Raw genomic sequence first — 16,918 nt, forward strand, 5'->3', positions numbered from 1 at the left:
CTTTCACTTTCTTTGATCATCATCATCATCAGACGAAGAAGAGATTGGATTTATACCCCGCCCTTCACTACACAAGGGAGTCTCAGAGAGGTTTACAAACTCCTTTCCCCCCCTCCCCACAACAGACTGGGGCTGAGAGAGCTCTGACAGAAACTGCTCTTTTTCAAGAACAGCTGTGCCAGAGGTATGGCTTGCCCAAGGTCATCCAGCAGGTGCAAGTGGGGGAGTGGGGAATCAAACCCGGTTCTCCCAGATTAGAGCCCACACACTTAACCACTACACCAAACTGGCTCAGGTTTTATGGTACTTTCTGCATAGATTTATGGCCGTTCAGGGGTGACTTTGCAATCAGTATGGCGTTGCCCCAGGGAATTTGAATGTGATTTTCAGCTGCACCTTTTCATCCCAGTTGACAAAATATGGAGCGAATGCTAGATGCAGAATCCCCCTAAATTCAATGGACTTGGAAGGGTGTCACTTTGCATAGGACTAAACAATTAGTTTTGCATTATTAATTTACTCCCATGATGCACATCTTCTGATTATTAGGGAGGGATCACACAGCCAACTGTAGCCCTGGACTACTGTACAGCTTTTCTGTGGCTACTAGTATGCTGAATATGTGAGTGCAGTGAGGGTAGGGTTTATAAGTGGTGCTGGGTGTTCGATTAATATGCTATTTCAGTGCAGATGGGACCTGGTAGATATGGGGGTAGGATTTTTCAGAGATAGGCAGGATTTGGTGAGGATGCCCACTCCCTGCCTAACCTATATAGCACCCCAAGAGTCAATTATGCAAGGGCGTCATTGTGCAATACTGTGCAATATAGTCAATGGGCCAAGAGCAGGAAAAAATGACATAGTATCAGGGAGTGTGGCAAAACTTCTTTGTTTCTCTCTCCCCCCCCCCAGGTGTCTGCTTATGTATTATGTTTGGATGTGGTAACCCATTCTGATAGTTAGTTTGTGCTTTTTATGATGTCATCAAGGTGGCCAAAGCCAGTTTTTCCTACCATTTATAAATGGAGGTATAGCTTGTGAACCAAGAGACCAATTTAAAATTTTAAAGCACCATTAGAAAGCTAAATAACTACTACTACTACTACTACTACTACTACTACTACTACTACCTACAAATAACTAATAACTAATACTAATAATAATTTACTGTTTTCATGATATGGCATAGATCAAGGGAAAAGTCCATTCCCCCCACACATTTTGTACAGTTTACTGCATATGACACTTTACCTAATTCAGATAATCATCTAAAGCATATTAGACAATTATAGCCCATTTCTGTGCCTTTCCAATGAGCCATAGCATGAAGAAATTCATTTTGATATGCCATAGTTAGGTACATGAGAATGGATCCATTTTTGTTACTGCAAATAAACGTCTTTTAGTTTTGTACATTTAGCAACAGTTCAATATGCATGCATTTTTATTTACAAAGGCTACATTAGAATTTCACAACTTCTAAAACTGAATATTTTATTCAACCTATTTTTAATGTTCATAATCACTGTAATTATCTTCTGAGCCCTCAAGTTCAACTGCAAAGTCCACAGCTGATGTTGTTGTTCTTGTTTGTTTTGGTTGTAGTTTACACATAGCAGTGCAAGTAAGTCCATAGGACAGACATGAGCAGTTTGGCAGTTGACAGGAATGCCCAAAATTTCTGAAAGAGAGATTGTACTATATTGACGGTAGCTCAAGATGAGCCCTAGACTGGGTCTACTTTCTTCATTTCATGGGATAAATACATGTGATACGAACCCACACAAAGACACATACCTATCAGCACAGTTAGATATTTTAACCATATCTCCATATTATTTGCTCCCTTTTGTTCAACTGAGGTTTAACTATCATAATGTAACACTTTGGACAAAATATACATGTCAGTAAACCAGCACTGGAAGCCAAGATGGAGAAGATCTCCACAGCCACCATGTACTTCCCTTTGGTGCTCAGATAGGTTGGAATAAAAGACAACCAAACACTGCAAAACATCAACATACTGAAGGTGATGAACTTGGTTTCATTAAAACAGTCTGGCAATTTCCTTGCTAGGAAAGCCATGCTCAGGCTTATGATGGAAAGGAGTCCAATGTAGCCAAGAACAATATAGAACATAGTGGCAGACCCTTCGTTGCATTCTGCAACTATTTCTCTTCTAAGAGACTGTGTGTCCAAATTGGGGAATGGAGGGGAGGTTCCCAGCCAGAGCACACAGATGCCTGCTTGAACGAGGGAGCAGGAAAAGACAATGGAGTTGGCCAGTCTTTTCCCCACCCACTTCCTCATGATGGACCCTGGTTTGGTGGCCATAAAAGCTACCACCACAGTGATGGTTTTGGCCAACAAGCAGGAAACAGCCACTGAGAAGATGATGCTGAAAGCCGACTGTCGGAATAAGCAGGTCAGCTTTGTTGGCTGTCCAAGGAAGAGCAAAGAGCAGACGAAGCACAGCAGGAGGGAAACAAGAAGCGTGTAGGTGATCTCTCGATTGTTGGCTTTGACGATGGGGGTATCTTTGTACTTAATGAAAATACTTAGTACCAAGACTGTGATCAGGGTAAAAAAAATGGCTACTGAGGCTAAACTGATTCCTAAAAGTTCTTCACAAGACAGAAAGCTTATTATCTTGGGAATGCAGCCATCTTGGTTCTTGTTTGGATACTGATCTTCTGGGCATTTGATACAGTTGCCCATGTCTGGAAAAAGAGAGAAAAACAGCCCACCTGAGTGCCAGTACACCTGTGATATAGTGCCAGTTATGATGTTTGTCTTCAGTGAGGATGGCTTGGCAATGACTGACCTCACCACCAGATGTAGACATGTGGAAATACTTTAAAAATATTCTTTCTGCTCTTGCTGGATGATTTTTCTGAAGTCTTCTTGCTATCTATTTATTGTGCTTAAAACATTTACCACTTCCATTGTGTTTAATTGTTATTTTACTCGCGACCCAGTTTGGCATAATGGTTAAGAGCAGCAGATTCTAATCTGGAGAACTGGGTTCGATTCCCCACTCCTCCACATAGAGCCAGCTGAGTGATCTTCAGTTGGTCACAGTTCTTTCAGAGCTCTCTCAGCCCCTAAAAACAAGTCTAGCTCGCCACTTAGTGGTGCAGAACGCGAAGAGCTCGAACTTGTAGCTGCCAGACAATCTTTGGATCTCCTGGCTATTCTACACACAATACCATATGATAATTAATTACTGTTATTTTACCCAATCATAAAGCATACGTACCTGCCTTTTCATGTCTGTAAGTAGTAAATACAGGAAAGGCAACTATGACCTCCCCTTAAATAATTGTAGCCTTCTAGCTTAAACAGAACTCTGCATACAGAGATGCTAAAAATGATTTACATCTAGGGTCAATATGGCAATACAAGTTGCTGACCAATGTGGAGAATTCCTTGGGGAAGTCTTGATTGCTCCAGTCCCATCATACTGGTATATGCACAATTGGTTTCTCAGCACATGTGACCCACAGCTGAAATCTGTGTGATGAATGGAAACATGAGCCTTGGAAACATGGGCCTTGTGTTGATCCCTTTCCCCAAATTTCTGATTCTGTGTAAAAATTGCCCTAACCTTTTCTGTAGGAACGATACAGAGCTCTGGTTTACCAACTTACTGCATACACGGTATGGTACATTCTCGTTAAGATACATTATCATCAGAATTAGCACCACATGCAGGAGAAGTTCTTGCAAGGCATCACGTACCCGTCTGGTTTGAAATCTTCCCATCTGGGCACAGATCACAATCATAGCAACAAAATTTCTCGCCTTCCTTCCTTTTCTTTAGGTAACCAGGAGGGCAGTGGTCATTACACAAAGAAAGGGGAGGCATCTATCCCAAAACATGAAAAGATTTTAGGATGGGCCCTAGGAGACATTATCGTTTAGGAAGAATGCAGCAATGAACAACTGAAATGGAATGATGGAGAATGTGATGGGTTGAATTCAAAGCTTCTGTCCTTGTCACACAAGAGCTTTTGTCTGAGGCAAAGCTTCCATCTGCACCAGTACTTTTGATCCAAGAGGTTGTGTGCCAGCAGAAGTGCCTGTGCACGTTTTGACGGGGGACCAGAACCTTTTTTGCATCTAGTCCTGTACCAGCAACAACCTTCTAGAACTTTCCTGATCATGATGGATAGGACATTAACAACAATATATCCTGTAAATTGTGCTTATTCATACTGGAGTGGCAGTATTGCATGTATGGACAATGTCCTATCCCCTCTTTGAAAAAGCTTTTTGGAAACGGATGTGTAAAGGCTGACAGGCTCCATCAGAGGTGGGAAAGCAGTGACCTTTTTACAGTCTCCATGCATTCACTTTGGAATTGAACTGTTTGAAAAGCTTATCTGCTATGTTTTGAAAACAAAGAAGGAAGAGAAGGAGGAGGAGGAGGAGGAGGAGATTGGATTTATACCCCGCCCTTCACTTGGAGTCTCAAAGTGGCTTACAAACTCCTTTCCCTTCCCCTCCCCACAACAGACACCCTGTGAGGTGGGTGGGGCTGAGAGAACTCTGACACAAACGGCTCTTTTTCAGGGACAGCTGTGCCAGAGCTTGTGACTGACCCAAGGTCACATCAGCAGGTGCGAGTGGAGGAATGGGGAATCAAACCCGATTCTCCCAGATTAGAGTCTGCGCACTTAACCACGACACCAAACTGGCTCTCAAAGTAGCTCACAAAGTAGAATTTTTGCTCACAAGACTCCACAGTTTAGAGGGAGCATTGCTGGAATGTGCAAGGCTTCAAAACACACCTCTCTTCCTCACCTGGGGACACCCTGAGGGGGAAAGTAACATGCAGTGAGGCCCTCCATCAGATTTCATCCTGTGCCTCCGCCTGTCACCCTCCTCTTCTCTTAACAAATCCAACCACCCTTCAGAGCTGGTGGTGGCATTTTGTGGTTGCGGCCACCACTGTCAGAATTCCGAAGAAGAAAAGATTGGATATGTACCCTGCCCTTCACTACCCAAAGGAGTCTCAGAGCAGCTTACAAACTCCTTTCCCCTCCCCTCCCCACAACAGATACCCTGTGAGGTTGGTGGGGCTGAGAGAGCTCTGACAGAAATGGCTCTTTTTTCAAGAACAGCTTTGCCAGAACTATGGCTTGCCCAAGATGCGGGTGCAAGTGGAGGACTGGGGAATCCGCGCACTTAACCACTACACCAAACTGGCTCCAAATGAACCCACTGAACTCTTTGAAAAGCTTATCTGCTGTATTTTAAAAACAGCAAACTGACAACGTTTTTTTGAGACAGGCACTTTGGATGGGAATGGAAATGATTGTGGACTGAACGCACATGTCTTAGACTTTGGAACGGTTGTATGAACAGAGCTTATTGATATTGCTATCTTTAATAAGTGTTGAATATTTATAATATATTCCTTGTAATTTGTTCACAGGTTTTTTCCCCTTGTTATTTAGCCTCTTTCCTGGGATCTCTCTTTGACTATTTATCTCCCTGAAGGTTGGCAACCCAAACTGGCCCCCACACCACGGGCGATTTCTCACTAGAGCTGCCTCATAGCGCAGCCGCCATTTGCTTAGACACAAACATGTAAATTTCACACCCGAGGCTGCGGGGCTGCATTTGACCCGCGGCTTCGCCCGATTTCCTCCGCAGTTTCGTGATCCTCAAAAACCAGGATCACGAAACTGCGGAGGAAATCGGGTGAAGCTGCGAGTCAGAATGCAGCCCCGCAGCTTCAGGTGTGAAATTTACATGTTTGTGTCGAGGCAAACCGCGAGGCAGCTCTAGTGAGAAATCGCCCCACGTTAATTGCTGGAGAAGGGGAGAGAAAGAGCTTGCAAGAGGGGGTTGCTGGAAGGTGGGATAATGGGGGTCAGGCAGGAAGCGGAAGCTAGGGGAAAGAGAAGAATACAGGAAGTAAGAGCTGGTGAGGGGAAGCAGGAGTCTGAAGAGGAAGAAAGCAAGATGTGGCATGTGGGAATGAGATATCCCCTCCCATGTAACTCCTCAGAGGTCCATCATTTGTAAAAGGCATGATCCAATAAAAAATGAACCATTACAAACCAAGGAACGGTGATAAAATTAGCATTTGAAAAATAACACAAAAGCAGCCCAGAAACTCCTCCTGGGCCCTTGCCACACGGCAGGGCAAACACTGGGCAAAGTGCGGCTTTTAAAAGCTGCACCAAAAAAGAGACGCTGCGGTGGGATTTCACGATCCCCTGAGCCGCGGCGGCATTGCTCCCCGGCATGATCAGATGCCGGGGAGGAAGAGATGAATGGGAGGGGGAGGCTGCCGAACTGTGCATGCTCGAGCATGCGCAGTACGGCCGGGGGCCGGGGATGCAACGGCGAACAGACGCGCCGGCGATCCCATGGCCAGCGGTGATGCGGCCTTTCATAAAGAACCACCTAGGTAGGTGGTTCTTTTTTGCCGCGGGTTTTGGCCGGTAGGGGCGAATTGGGGACGGGCTGGGGACGGGCGCAGCATGATTCCCAGATGTTGCTGTGGGATCGCGCCCCTGGAAACACAATCCTCCTCCCTTCAGAGATTAAAACCCTGCATCTAAAGAAAGGCCCTACAAGTTGTAGAAAAAGTTAATACTAAAGCTTTCTGTCTAATCTCTGTGGTGAGAGGGTTCCAGAAGGTAGGCTCAACCGCTAGACAGGCTCTGTTTCTCATCGTTGTTTATCTATGCAGTTGGAGGGAACCACTAATAGACAACCTTCTGCCCCACAAACCATCCTTACGCAGAATATGGTGTCCCATGAGAATACCCTAGAATTCATACCTGTTTAAAATGTCTTTGCCACACAATTAAATTTTCGTCAATGATGAATTCGTTTCCTATGGAATCCACCCTTCCAACTTTCATTCTAAGGGAAGACATGTTCGGGAATATGACCATGTTTGTTATATCATATCCAGTTTCTATTTCTCCATTATCGTTCAAAGACACACGTTCTCCAGCTGAGTTGTTAAATGAAATTCCTTGAAGAGACAGATGTAGCTTGAAAGAGGGAGATGGGGAAGAAAGCAGTAACAAGATATTGGGAACTGGTACTAAGATATCTGAACGTATGTGGCAGCAAACAAACTTTTCTGTTGTTTCATTCAGATCTAAGTTGCAACTATTTAGCATTCAGATCTAAGTTGCAACTATTTAGCATTCATAGATGACCGCAACTCAACATTATCCAGGTTCCAAGTCTAAGAAGAAATATGCAGCTACTAAAATTGGCCATTTATCCTGTTCTGTTGCTATGACTTTTTTGCTAATGCAATAAAGATATATATAATAATACTTTTTCCATTTATTAATTGCTTTCCCCAGTGAGCTCAAAGCGATGTACAGTTATTCAATAAAGACAAGGGACTAACAATGTTTGTAGGGGATAGGGAAGACAACATATATTCATTTTTAATTGCATGTGCTGTCACTGCCCGGTATAGACGTCTTCTGGCTTGGCTCCGCCATTTTCCGCATGGCTGCTTGCTGGCCAGGCTTCAGGACCTGTATGTCAATCGCCACACTGCCACCGCCTGGCTGGAACAGCCATTGCAGGGATTCTTTCGTAGCAGAGAAGCTATTTCGCCTTCCAAGCCTCTACCAGGACGTCCGACCGTCAGCTAACACCCTCCCACAAGGGAGATTGGCGTGCCCACCCTCTCTAAGGAGTGGTTCCCATTTTATCTACTCTCTGAAGCTTTCGAATCGCTGGGTGGACGATGAGCTGGGGACAACATGCTGGCTGCTCACACCAGCGCGGGGCTCGAACTGACACAGTTCGGATGTTAAGACAGTGGGATATACCCACTGTGCCACCGCTCCCCTGTATATAAAAATTTGCCATTGGATAATGTATTCAATACCATTTTGCCATGGAGAAGAAAGCTGGAACCTGCCTCACTATGTACTCATCTGTTCATTGACACAATGCAATTATACAGTGAAGACGATACCTGCCAAGATTGGATATCTTGAAGTTCAGCTCTTCTGTGTCCCACTGCTGTTCTCTGATTAGAGGAGTGCATGGCCTGCAAAGCATGTGCCACGGTATAGACAGCATTACTGATACCATAACTGTGGCCAGTCATGGGCATTTCAAAAACAGCCATAGGAAGGCTCTCCAGCCTCTCCTCCCCAGTGCATGTTTCATTGGCTTTCACTGGCTCTGTAGGATTTGGAAACGAACAGTCAAATGCTTGTGCCCAGAAGTCCTTGAGGAAACCATCTCCTGGTGCCCAATAAGGTTTTACAACCTGAAGATATTCCTGGAATCCTAGAAATTCATTTGCCTGCGTTTGAAAGGAAATTGCACCTTGGAAGAATTGGAGGTCTCCATATCTCAGAAAACCCGTTGATGCAAAATCAGTCTCACCCATCATAATCCACACCTTTCTCAATGACTCTCTTTCTTTATATCCTGGGACTCCCATCAACAACAAAAACATCATTATATTAATGGTCAAAGCTTCTCCATAGAGGACAAAGGTATGGGTTCGGTTCTCTTCAAAAGGGATGTAGATGTCTGCCAAGAAAACATTAACATCGCCCACATTGTTCCAGTTTGTTTGCTGGGGGATTCTTCCTGTGACGGATGAGCAGATTCCATTTTGGGAGAGCAACGGCTCCACAACCTTTAGGAAATGAGCTCCGGAGGCAACATCCACGACAAACAGTCCAACCCAGGTCCATCCAAAATGAAGGAGCAGACGAATCATGGCCATATACTGATGAGATTCATTTGGGATCATGCGGTAAAAGACAGGGAACTCTTTTGTGTCCCTCTCCACTGGGGCAAATGAGCCGTATGTGAGCTAGAAGGAAATGTGAAGATACACGAGAAAGATGGTAAGAGAAGTGTGTGTGTGTGTGTGTTTATAGAATAAATGTTTCCTGAAGGAATCTGCAAGTTTGACAACCGTCAAAAAGTCCCGAACTCTGTTTTCTGAATATTCTCAAACTGTGAGACTGTGGCCGCGGTCACATGGACCTCTTACCGCGCTAGTTTTCCCACAGTTCTTCTATCCGCGATATTTTATATCGCTTGGAGGTGGTCAGACGGTCCCTCTGTCTTCCGCTTCACTCGCGCGAAGCACTGATTACACAGCGTGCCGTCCCCGCGGCGGTGCATTTTTTTTTAAAAAACCAACAACCTGTGCATGCGCTTGTCTTCCCATGCACTTGGGCGTACATACAAGCTAATTTAAAAGACCAAAATAAAATCTAATGCCTGTTTGCACATGTGCATAACTTAAACCGGAAACACACACAAAAAAGGGAGGTGGGGAGGGTAGTGTGGTCACAGCGGATTCCTGTCCAGATACCAAAACCACGGATACAAAGCGCGAGATATCGGGAAAACGCCTGTTCCAACGAGTGTCAGAAAACACGGATAAAAAGAGTGGAAACTGAGGGATTCAGCCCACTTCGGTGCGGGAGGCGGGTTTGCCTATATGGACAGGAAACTTTAAAGCACGAGGGATCAGCAGCGAAGCCCGCACTAAATGTCCGTCTGACCTGACCCTGTGTCTAAAATAACTTCCACTACTTCACGCTTCCTGTTTCCTGCGTCTGCGTGTCCACTCTCCATTTGGCTTTGATCTTTCATGCCCCGGATGGTTTTCTTTTATTCTTCCTTCTCGAACACCAAAGAAGGTGATGCTGAGAGGCAGCTGGTTGATTCCATGGCACTTGTGCCAAAGGTTCTATGATTCTGTGGCCCAAGTTCATCTAAAGAACTCTGTGGTTCAGTAGGGACTTGAATCGAGGTCTCCCCAGTTCTAATCTCACTATACCACATTAGGTCTCATACAACATTTCACTCCAGGAGTTGAACCGGCAGGGATGAAAGTTTTGGAATAACCATGCTGTTCATATAAAGGAAGGGTTTTTTTTTTTTTTAAATGTTCTTTTGAATGGATTAATAATACAAGGCTGTGTGGATAATACTCGGCTTGTGGGTCAATTGTCTGATTTAGTGAACGTATTAATATGAGAAGAGTGCATTGTGTGTGTGTTTATGGAATTCATATTCGCAGAGCTCACTGGCTGCTTTGGTGATTCAGGTCTGTGAGTTCCCCCCCCCCTTAAAATTAAGGGAATCTGCTACAATTTCTGGGAAATGCTTTTACGACAGACATTTCCTAAATACATTTACGCTGCCTTGAATGGCAAAGAGTCACCTGGCACCTTAAAGGCAGCCACGACACTTTTTTTGTATTTTTGGTTACAGCAGACTAACACAGTTACCCTTCTGGAATCTGCACTGCCCCTCAGACACATGTCACCACCAGTGTTCCCTCTAAGCTGAGTTAGGGTGAGCTGGCTCACAGTTTTTTAGCCTCCAGCTCACACATTTTTGTCTTAGCTCAGGAAGGAGGGCTCCAGAGCAAACTAATTTATGCAGTAGCCAAATCGCCCGCTCACAACTTTAATGCCAGCAGCTCACAAAGTAGCATTTTTGTTCACAAGACTCCACAGCTTAGAGGGAACATTGGTCACCACATGCACATCTTACCTGTGGAGTCTTGTAAAGTCCTAAGACGTCTGCCATACGGTGTGAGACATCGCCACCGAGCCCCCCAATAACAGCTATCACATTTCTCTGGACATCACATTTGTAGCCGGGGACAAATGAGTGACTTTTAAAGAGCAAGTCCAGAGTAGTCCGATAGGTCATCCTCTCATCATAATAGCTGTCATAGATGTGGAAACCAAGAGTGACATTAGGCAAGATCTTGGGTTTCTTATTGATCTCATTGACTGCAAATGCCAAGGCCAGGACATGTTGGTAGAACTTGGTTATCATTCTGTAAATAGTATTAAGTGCTGTTTAACAGAAGAATTTTATCATGCACCAAGTGATTTTTTCATAATTATGGTCCATTCAGAGGAGGAGGAGGAGGAGGAGGAGGAGGAGGAGGAGATTGGATTTATACCCTGCCCTTCACTCGGAGTCTCAGAGCAGCTTACAAACTCCTTTCCCTTCCCTTCCCCACAACAGACACCCTGTGAGGTAGGTGGGGCTGAGAGAGCTCTTGACAGAACTGTCCTTGAGAGAACAGCTCTGACAGAACTATGGCTTATTTAAGGTCATCCAGCAGCTGCAAGTGGAGGAGTGGGGAATCAAACCCAGTTCTCCCAGATTACAGTTCGTGCACTTAACCACTACACCAAACTGGCTCATTCAGGGTTCTACTTTCTCACTTTTCATTTGATATCATTATTTTTAATTACTAAACATCTTATTCTGCCCAAACAATTCTTGACGATGCATCAAAATCCTGACCACTGAGCTATTCAGAGAATGCTGGGGAACTACCTTTCAAATACGGCCATCCAGCTGTCTTTGTCTAACATAAATTACCCCTATTTTATAGTAGCAGCCCTGGTAAATCACTGTCTGCATTTTGTCACTTCACAAAATGATTGGGAAAAGTGAAGGTGAAGCAAAGCTTACAGACATTTTTGTTTCAGAGGATCCTCTCTCAGGTATAAACGATTCTCAGGAGGAAATTCTCAGGAGGAAAAGTGAAGAGACCGACTTACTCTGGCACCTCAAATAAACTCAGCGAAGGCTGTTCTCGGAAAGGCATGATGTAAAATGGATAAAGGATCTGTGAAAGAATCCCACCAATAAGGAAGTCCCCTGGCTGGTACCATTCATGTGGAACAGGGAGAGGATCCATGGCAGAGCACTGGAGAGCATTTATGTCCCACCACATGAGAATGGACAGAAGTAGGATTAACATCTCCCCCACCATTCTACCCGCAAATCTTCTCCCCAGGTGCAACCGCTCCTGCTCTCCTATCAGGGGACTACTTTGGATGGCCACTGCTTCAGCCGGCCTACTTCATAATGGGAAACATGTGGGCCTTTTTTGATCCACACAATTAAAGAGGAAAGCCTCAAACTCTAGCAAGCGGGCACCTGGCCAGATTTCAAATCTTCACTAATATGTTTGACCAGACAGAGCCCTGCCAGTCTCTCACTCTGGCCTCCATCTCTGGGCACCCCTGGCTGGCTGGCTGGGTTTATAACCCCATTCGGAGGTGCTTCTTGATCATTTCCTGCGCCCCCCCCTTCTGGAGCCTTCGCTGAGAGGAAATTACAGTGGTTTACATAATTGTAAATGGAGATAATTCCCTCAGAGTTGAGGCCCGAAGAGCAAAATCAATAACTTGTTTTCTTCCTTTCGGAACTACCCCCAAGAGAGAAGCTGATATTGTCTCTTTTTATTTCTGGTGTCGTTTACGTCATGCTTTTCTTCCAGGGAGCTTTGGGAGGAGGTTATGTGTGGTTGTCCCCCTCTTCCATTTTATCTGCACTACAACTCTCGTGAGGTAGGTTAGGGTGAACAAGAGTGGCTAGGGGTGCCAGTCTCCAGCTGGGGCCTGGAGATCTCCTGCTTTTACAACTGATCTCCAGCTGACAGAGATCAGCTCCCCTGAAGAAAATGGCTGCTTTGAAGGGTAGAGTCTATGGCATTGCGCCATGCTGAAGCCCCTCCCCTCCACAAAACCCACCCTCTCCCAGATCCACCCCCAAAGTCCCCAGGTATTTTCCAACCCAGACCTGGCAACCCTAAGGGTGACTGGCCCAAGGTCATGCAGTAAGCCTCATGGCCAGCTAGCTGAGTTGGGACTTGAACCTGGAGTTCCCCAGTCCTAATTCAATACTCTAACCACTACACTCAAGGCCTGCCGGGATTCCTACTATGTCTACTTGTCCCTTTCTTTTCCCCACAAAAGGGGGGGGGTATTTCTGCACATGCCCATTTTATCCCTCCCCCTCAAAACCTGCAAGGGGCAGCCATTTTCTTTTGGTAAGCGGGAAATCCTGGAGAGTCTTGTGGAACAGAAGGATTTTCTTCTGCCTGATTAAACACACATAGGACTGCACCATTAGTGGTCAATTAAAGGAACTCTGCATATTTTGTTACCAGAACTTCTGGCAAACATTACCTCCTGAAAGGACAGGTATTGGGACTATTGAAAAATCTTTTCTGAATCAAAGGGACGGCAAAGGATGAGATGGTTGGACAGTGTCATCAATGCAACTGAGCAAACTTCAGAGGACAGCGGAAGACAGGTGGGCCTGGCGGGATCTGGTCCATGCGGTCGCGAAGAGTCGGACTTGACTGTGCGACTGAACAACAACAACAATCCCTTAATCTGATTTGGGCTAAGTGTAGGTAGTTAATTATCCAGCAGTGAAGGAATGCTTTTGAATTCTACTTATGGCCAGAGACCTCCTTGCTTTGTGTTACTTTACAACATGGAAACTGAGTTCTGGAGCTAGGGTTTTGGTGAGTGCTAGGTCAAGCTGAGGCCTATGGCGCTCATACCTTTTGCTAAAATGTCACTGGCAGGGCTCTTTTTGTAGCAGGAACTCCTTTGCATATTAGGCGACACACCCCTAATGTAGCCAATTCTCCAAGAGCTTACAGAACTCTTCTTACAGGGGCTACTGTAAGCTCTTGGAGGATTGGCTATTTTGGGGGGGGGTGTCGCCTAATATGCAAAGGAGTTCCTGCTACACAAAGAGCCCTGCGTTGTGGGTAAAAAGAAAATCTGACAAGGCAATTACTATGCTCAGAATAATTTTATCATTGAACGTTTATGAGAGATTCTAGAAATTTGGAACACAGTGAGCAGTAAACTGTCCCCTTGCCTTGCTCTATTGGCTGCGGCGGTAATAAGCTGTCATTCTGACTGGAGAATATATCACTTGCTTTGTCTTCAGGAAAAGATGTTCCACGTTTTTTGCACCCCCGAGCTATTTTGGCTGAGCTATCTTACTTCAGTACTAAAGTGTTTATTAACAGCCTGTGAGAGCCTGGCGACCAGTCAGGCAAGATTTTAATGCTTTAACTTTGGTTCCAAGCCCCATCTTTGGATCACTTTGGCGACGGCATCGTGGACATCCTTGTTCCGCAGGGTGTAAATGATGGGGTTGAGCAAAGGAGTGACCACAATATAAAAGATGGCAATTCTCTTGTCAAGGTCAGTGGCTGTGCCTGACCGAGGCCTCATGTACATGGAGATGACAGTGCCATAGAATAAGGTGACCACCGCCAAGTGAGAGGCACAAGTGGAGAAGGCCTTGTGACGTCCGGAAGCCGACTGCATTTGCAAAACAGAGGACAGGATGAGGCCGTAGGAGGTCAGGATAACCGAGAGGGGAACCAGGAGGATCAGCACGGCTGCCCCAAATATAACAGCCTCTGTGACGTGAGTGTCGGCACACGCGAGTTTCAGAACGACTGGCAGCTCACAGAAGAAATGGTTGATGTGGTTGGGGCCGCAGAAAGGGAGGCGAAGGGTACAACCCACATTCATCACGGAGAGGAGGAAGCCGCCTGCCCAAGAGGCTAAGGCCAGCTGCAACTGGCGCCACCTGCCCATGGCAATGACGTAGAGTAAGGGGTGGCAGATAGCCAAGTAACGGTCGTAGGCCATGGTGCCCAGCAGAAGGCCCTCAGTGCTACCGAGGGATAAAGCAATGTACATTTGTGCGGCACAACGGCTGAAGGAGATGGCTCCATTGCCAGCCAGTAGGTGAGACAGCATCTGAGGCACTGTACTGGTGACATAGCAGATTTCCAGGCTGGACAGGTGGGTTAAGAAGAAGTACATGGGGGTGTGGAGGCGGGAGTCCACCTGGATCAGCATGATGATCACCAGGTTCCCCACCACGGTCAGCAAGTAGATGAGGAGGATGACCACGAAGAGCAGAATCTGAGTCTTGCGGTGGTTGGAAAGTCCCACCAAGATGAACTGGGTGACAGAGGTGAAGTTCTCAGCCCTCATCCTGGGCTCTTATCTGCAGAGCAAGGAGAGAGGAACATTTCCTCAGAAAGAGTCATAAAAGAAGAAGCTATGCTTTGTTCTACAGAAGAACTTAAGAGAAGCCATGGTGGATTGAGCCAATGGCCCATCCAGTCCAACACTCTGGGTCACACAGTGGCCAAAACCCAGGTGTCATCAGGAAGTCCACTAACGGGGCCAGAACTCCAGAAGCCCTCCCACTGTTGCCCCCTCCCCAAGTACCACCATGAATACAGAGCATCACTGCCCCAGGCATGGTGTTACAGGTTATTCCCCCCCTCCCCCGGGAGTAAGGGATTGCACTTATACTCAGAAGTACTCAGCTCCAACTTTTTTCTGAGAATGCAAAAGAGCTCAAGTTGCAGAAGAAAGCAGAGAACTAGGAGAGCTGCAGATGAAGGGACTTTGGGCAGATGCCGTGTCCGGACTGGGGTTTTTAAAAGTCCGAAATCCTCTTTCGCGTATATCCTCCCCAAACACAGATGCTGCTGTTTGTCCCTGACTGCAATGAAGCGCATTGCACAACAGAGGGCTCCCGGTGTTTCTCTGAAACATTGTCTGAAGCTGAACTGCCTCCCAGAATTTAAGGGGAGAGGCTCAGGGGTAGAGCAGCTGCTTGGCACGCAGAAGGTCCCAGGTTCAATCCCGGGCATTTCCAGTTAAAGGGATCAGGTAACAGGTCATGTGAAAGACCTCTACTAGAAACCCTGATAAGCCTCTGCCAGTCTGAGTAGGCAATACTGGTCTTGATGGTACCCACGGGTTCATCAGGCAGCTTCATGTGTTTGTATTTTAGACCCATTCCTTCTATTTGCAGCTTCTGTTAAAGAAAACCATAGTCCCCTTTTCTTACGCAGATGTAAGTAGCCTGTTCTCCAGTCCTTACTTTATCCTCAAGGGCTCTTTTTGTAGCAGGAACTCATTTGCATATTAAGTGACACACCCCCTAATGTAGCCAGTCCTCCAAGAGCTTACAGTAGCCCCTGTAGAAGAGCTCTGTAAGCTCTGGGAGGATTGGCTACATTAGGGGTGTGTGGCCTAATATGCAAAGGAGTTCCTGCTACAAAAAGAGCCCGAGTCACAGCTGGTCTGTGAGGTAGATGAAGGTCAGGCTAAAATAAAGTGACGCACTCTCGGTCTCCCAACAAGTTCCATGGCAACTGAGGGTTGTGAACGCAGGTCTCTCAGGCCTTTGTCTGACAGGAGGAGGAGGAAGAGGAGATTGGATTTATACTCCGCCCTTCACTACCCAAAGGAGTCTCAGAGTGGCTTATTTATTTATCTTTAGATTTGTATCCCGCCCTACCCCGAAGGCTCAGGGTGGCTAACAGGGGCACAAAGTGCCAGGATGAAAACAATAAAAGCACATAATATAAAACAGTAAAATACAGTAACAAAATCACAGTGCTCCATTTGTCACAAGATGGGGTAGATCTGAAACCCAATGGTAGCTTTCCCGAAATCTATCATCCTTTTCCTTGCAGGGGAACCTCGCACCCCCAAATGGGCCAGATAGTCGTGGTGATGGTGCGACGGTGCATAGATGGCAATGATGGAGTAGTAGTGGTGGCGGCTCCTACTCGAAAGCCTGGCGGAAGAGCTCCGTCTTGCAGGCCCTGCAGAACTGAGAAAGATCCCGCAGGGCCCGGATCTCCTCCGGGAGCTCCTTCCACCAGGTAGGAGTTGCCACCGAACATGCCCTGACTCTTCTTTCCCTTCACCTCCCCACAACAGACACCCTGTGAGGTAGGTGGGGCTGAGAGAACTCTTTGAGAACTGTTCATGAGAGAACAGCTCTGAGAGAACTTGTGCCTGACCCAAGGTCACACCAGCATGTGGAGGAGTGGGGAATCAAACCCTGTTCTCCCATATTAGAGTCTGTGTTCCTAACCACTATTCCAAACTGGCTCTCAAAGCACTACCCTGGATCAGTTTGAGCCACACCATGGAGAACTAAAATCAAAATAGTGCTTTCAGTTGTAACAAAAGATTTGTGAAATTAAAATTATTCACTAAATAAAACAGAAAATATGATGGCAGTAATTTCCCCATCTGTTGAGAAAACCATGAGT

The 16,918-nt window shown here is 46.0% G+C and overlaps 2 protein-coding genes across 2 annotated transcripts; both read right to left on the bottom strand.

Moving 5' to 3' along the window:
• Positions 1-1,818: 1,818 nt before the first annotated feature.
• On the bottom strand, positions 1,819-10,824 carry LOC107111713 (vomeronasal type-2 receptor 26-like). The gene is made up of 5 exons (XM_015412727.1): positions 10,534-10,824; positions 8,408-8,830; positions 6,801-7,019; positions 3,742-3,868; positions 1,819-2,720 (listed from the first exon to the last, which is right to left on the bottom strand). Exons 1-5 carry the CDS (start codon positions 10,822-10,824, stop codon positions 1,819-1,821), a joined length of 1,962 nt encoding a protein of 653 aa, XP_015268213.1.
• Positions 10,825-13,877: 3,053 nt separating this feature from the next.
• LOC107111714 (olfactory receptor 2D3-like) lies at positions 13,878-14,828 on the bottom strand. Its single transcript, XM_015412728.1, has one exon. The coding sequence runs from the start codon at positions 14,826-14,828 to the stop codon at positions 13,878-13,880; it is 951 nt and encodes a 316-aa protein (XP_015268214.1).
• Between the last annotated feature and the right edge of the window lie 2,090 nt (positions 14,829-16,918).

The sequence above is a fragment of the Gekko japonicus genome, unplaced genomic scaffold (assembly GCF_001447785.1).
Source record: "Gekko japonicus isolate JY-2015 unplaced genomic scaffold, Gekko_japonicus_V1.1 scaffold669, whole genome shotgun sequence".
Lineage (NCBI taxonomy): Eukaryota > Metazoa > Chordata > Lepidosauria > Squamata > Gekkonidae > Gekko > Gekko japonicus.

What these genes read in the sequence shown, in the direction of transcription:
- LOC107111713 (XM_015412727.1), bottom strand. Translation starts at nt 10,824, where the DNA reads ATGATAACCAAGTTCTACCAACATGTCCTGGCCTTGGCATTTGCAGTC. An exon ending in GACTTTACAAGACTCCACAG is followed by an intron (nt 8,831 to 10,533) that starts GTAAGATGTGCA and finishes ATTTCCTTCTAG; the next exon opens with CTCACATACGGCTCATTTGC. An exon ending in AAAGAGAGTCATTGAGAAAG is followed by an intron (nt 7,020 to 8,407) that starts GTGTGGATTATG and finishes CCCTCTTTCAAG; the next exon opens with CTACATCTGTCTCTTCAAGG.
- LOC107111714 (XM_015412728.1), bottom strand. Translation starts at nt 14,828, where the DNA reads ATGAGGGCTGAGAACTTCACCTCTGTCACCCAGTTCATCTTGGTGGGA.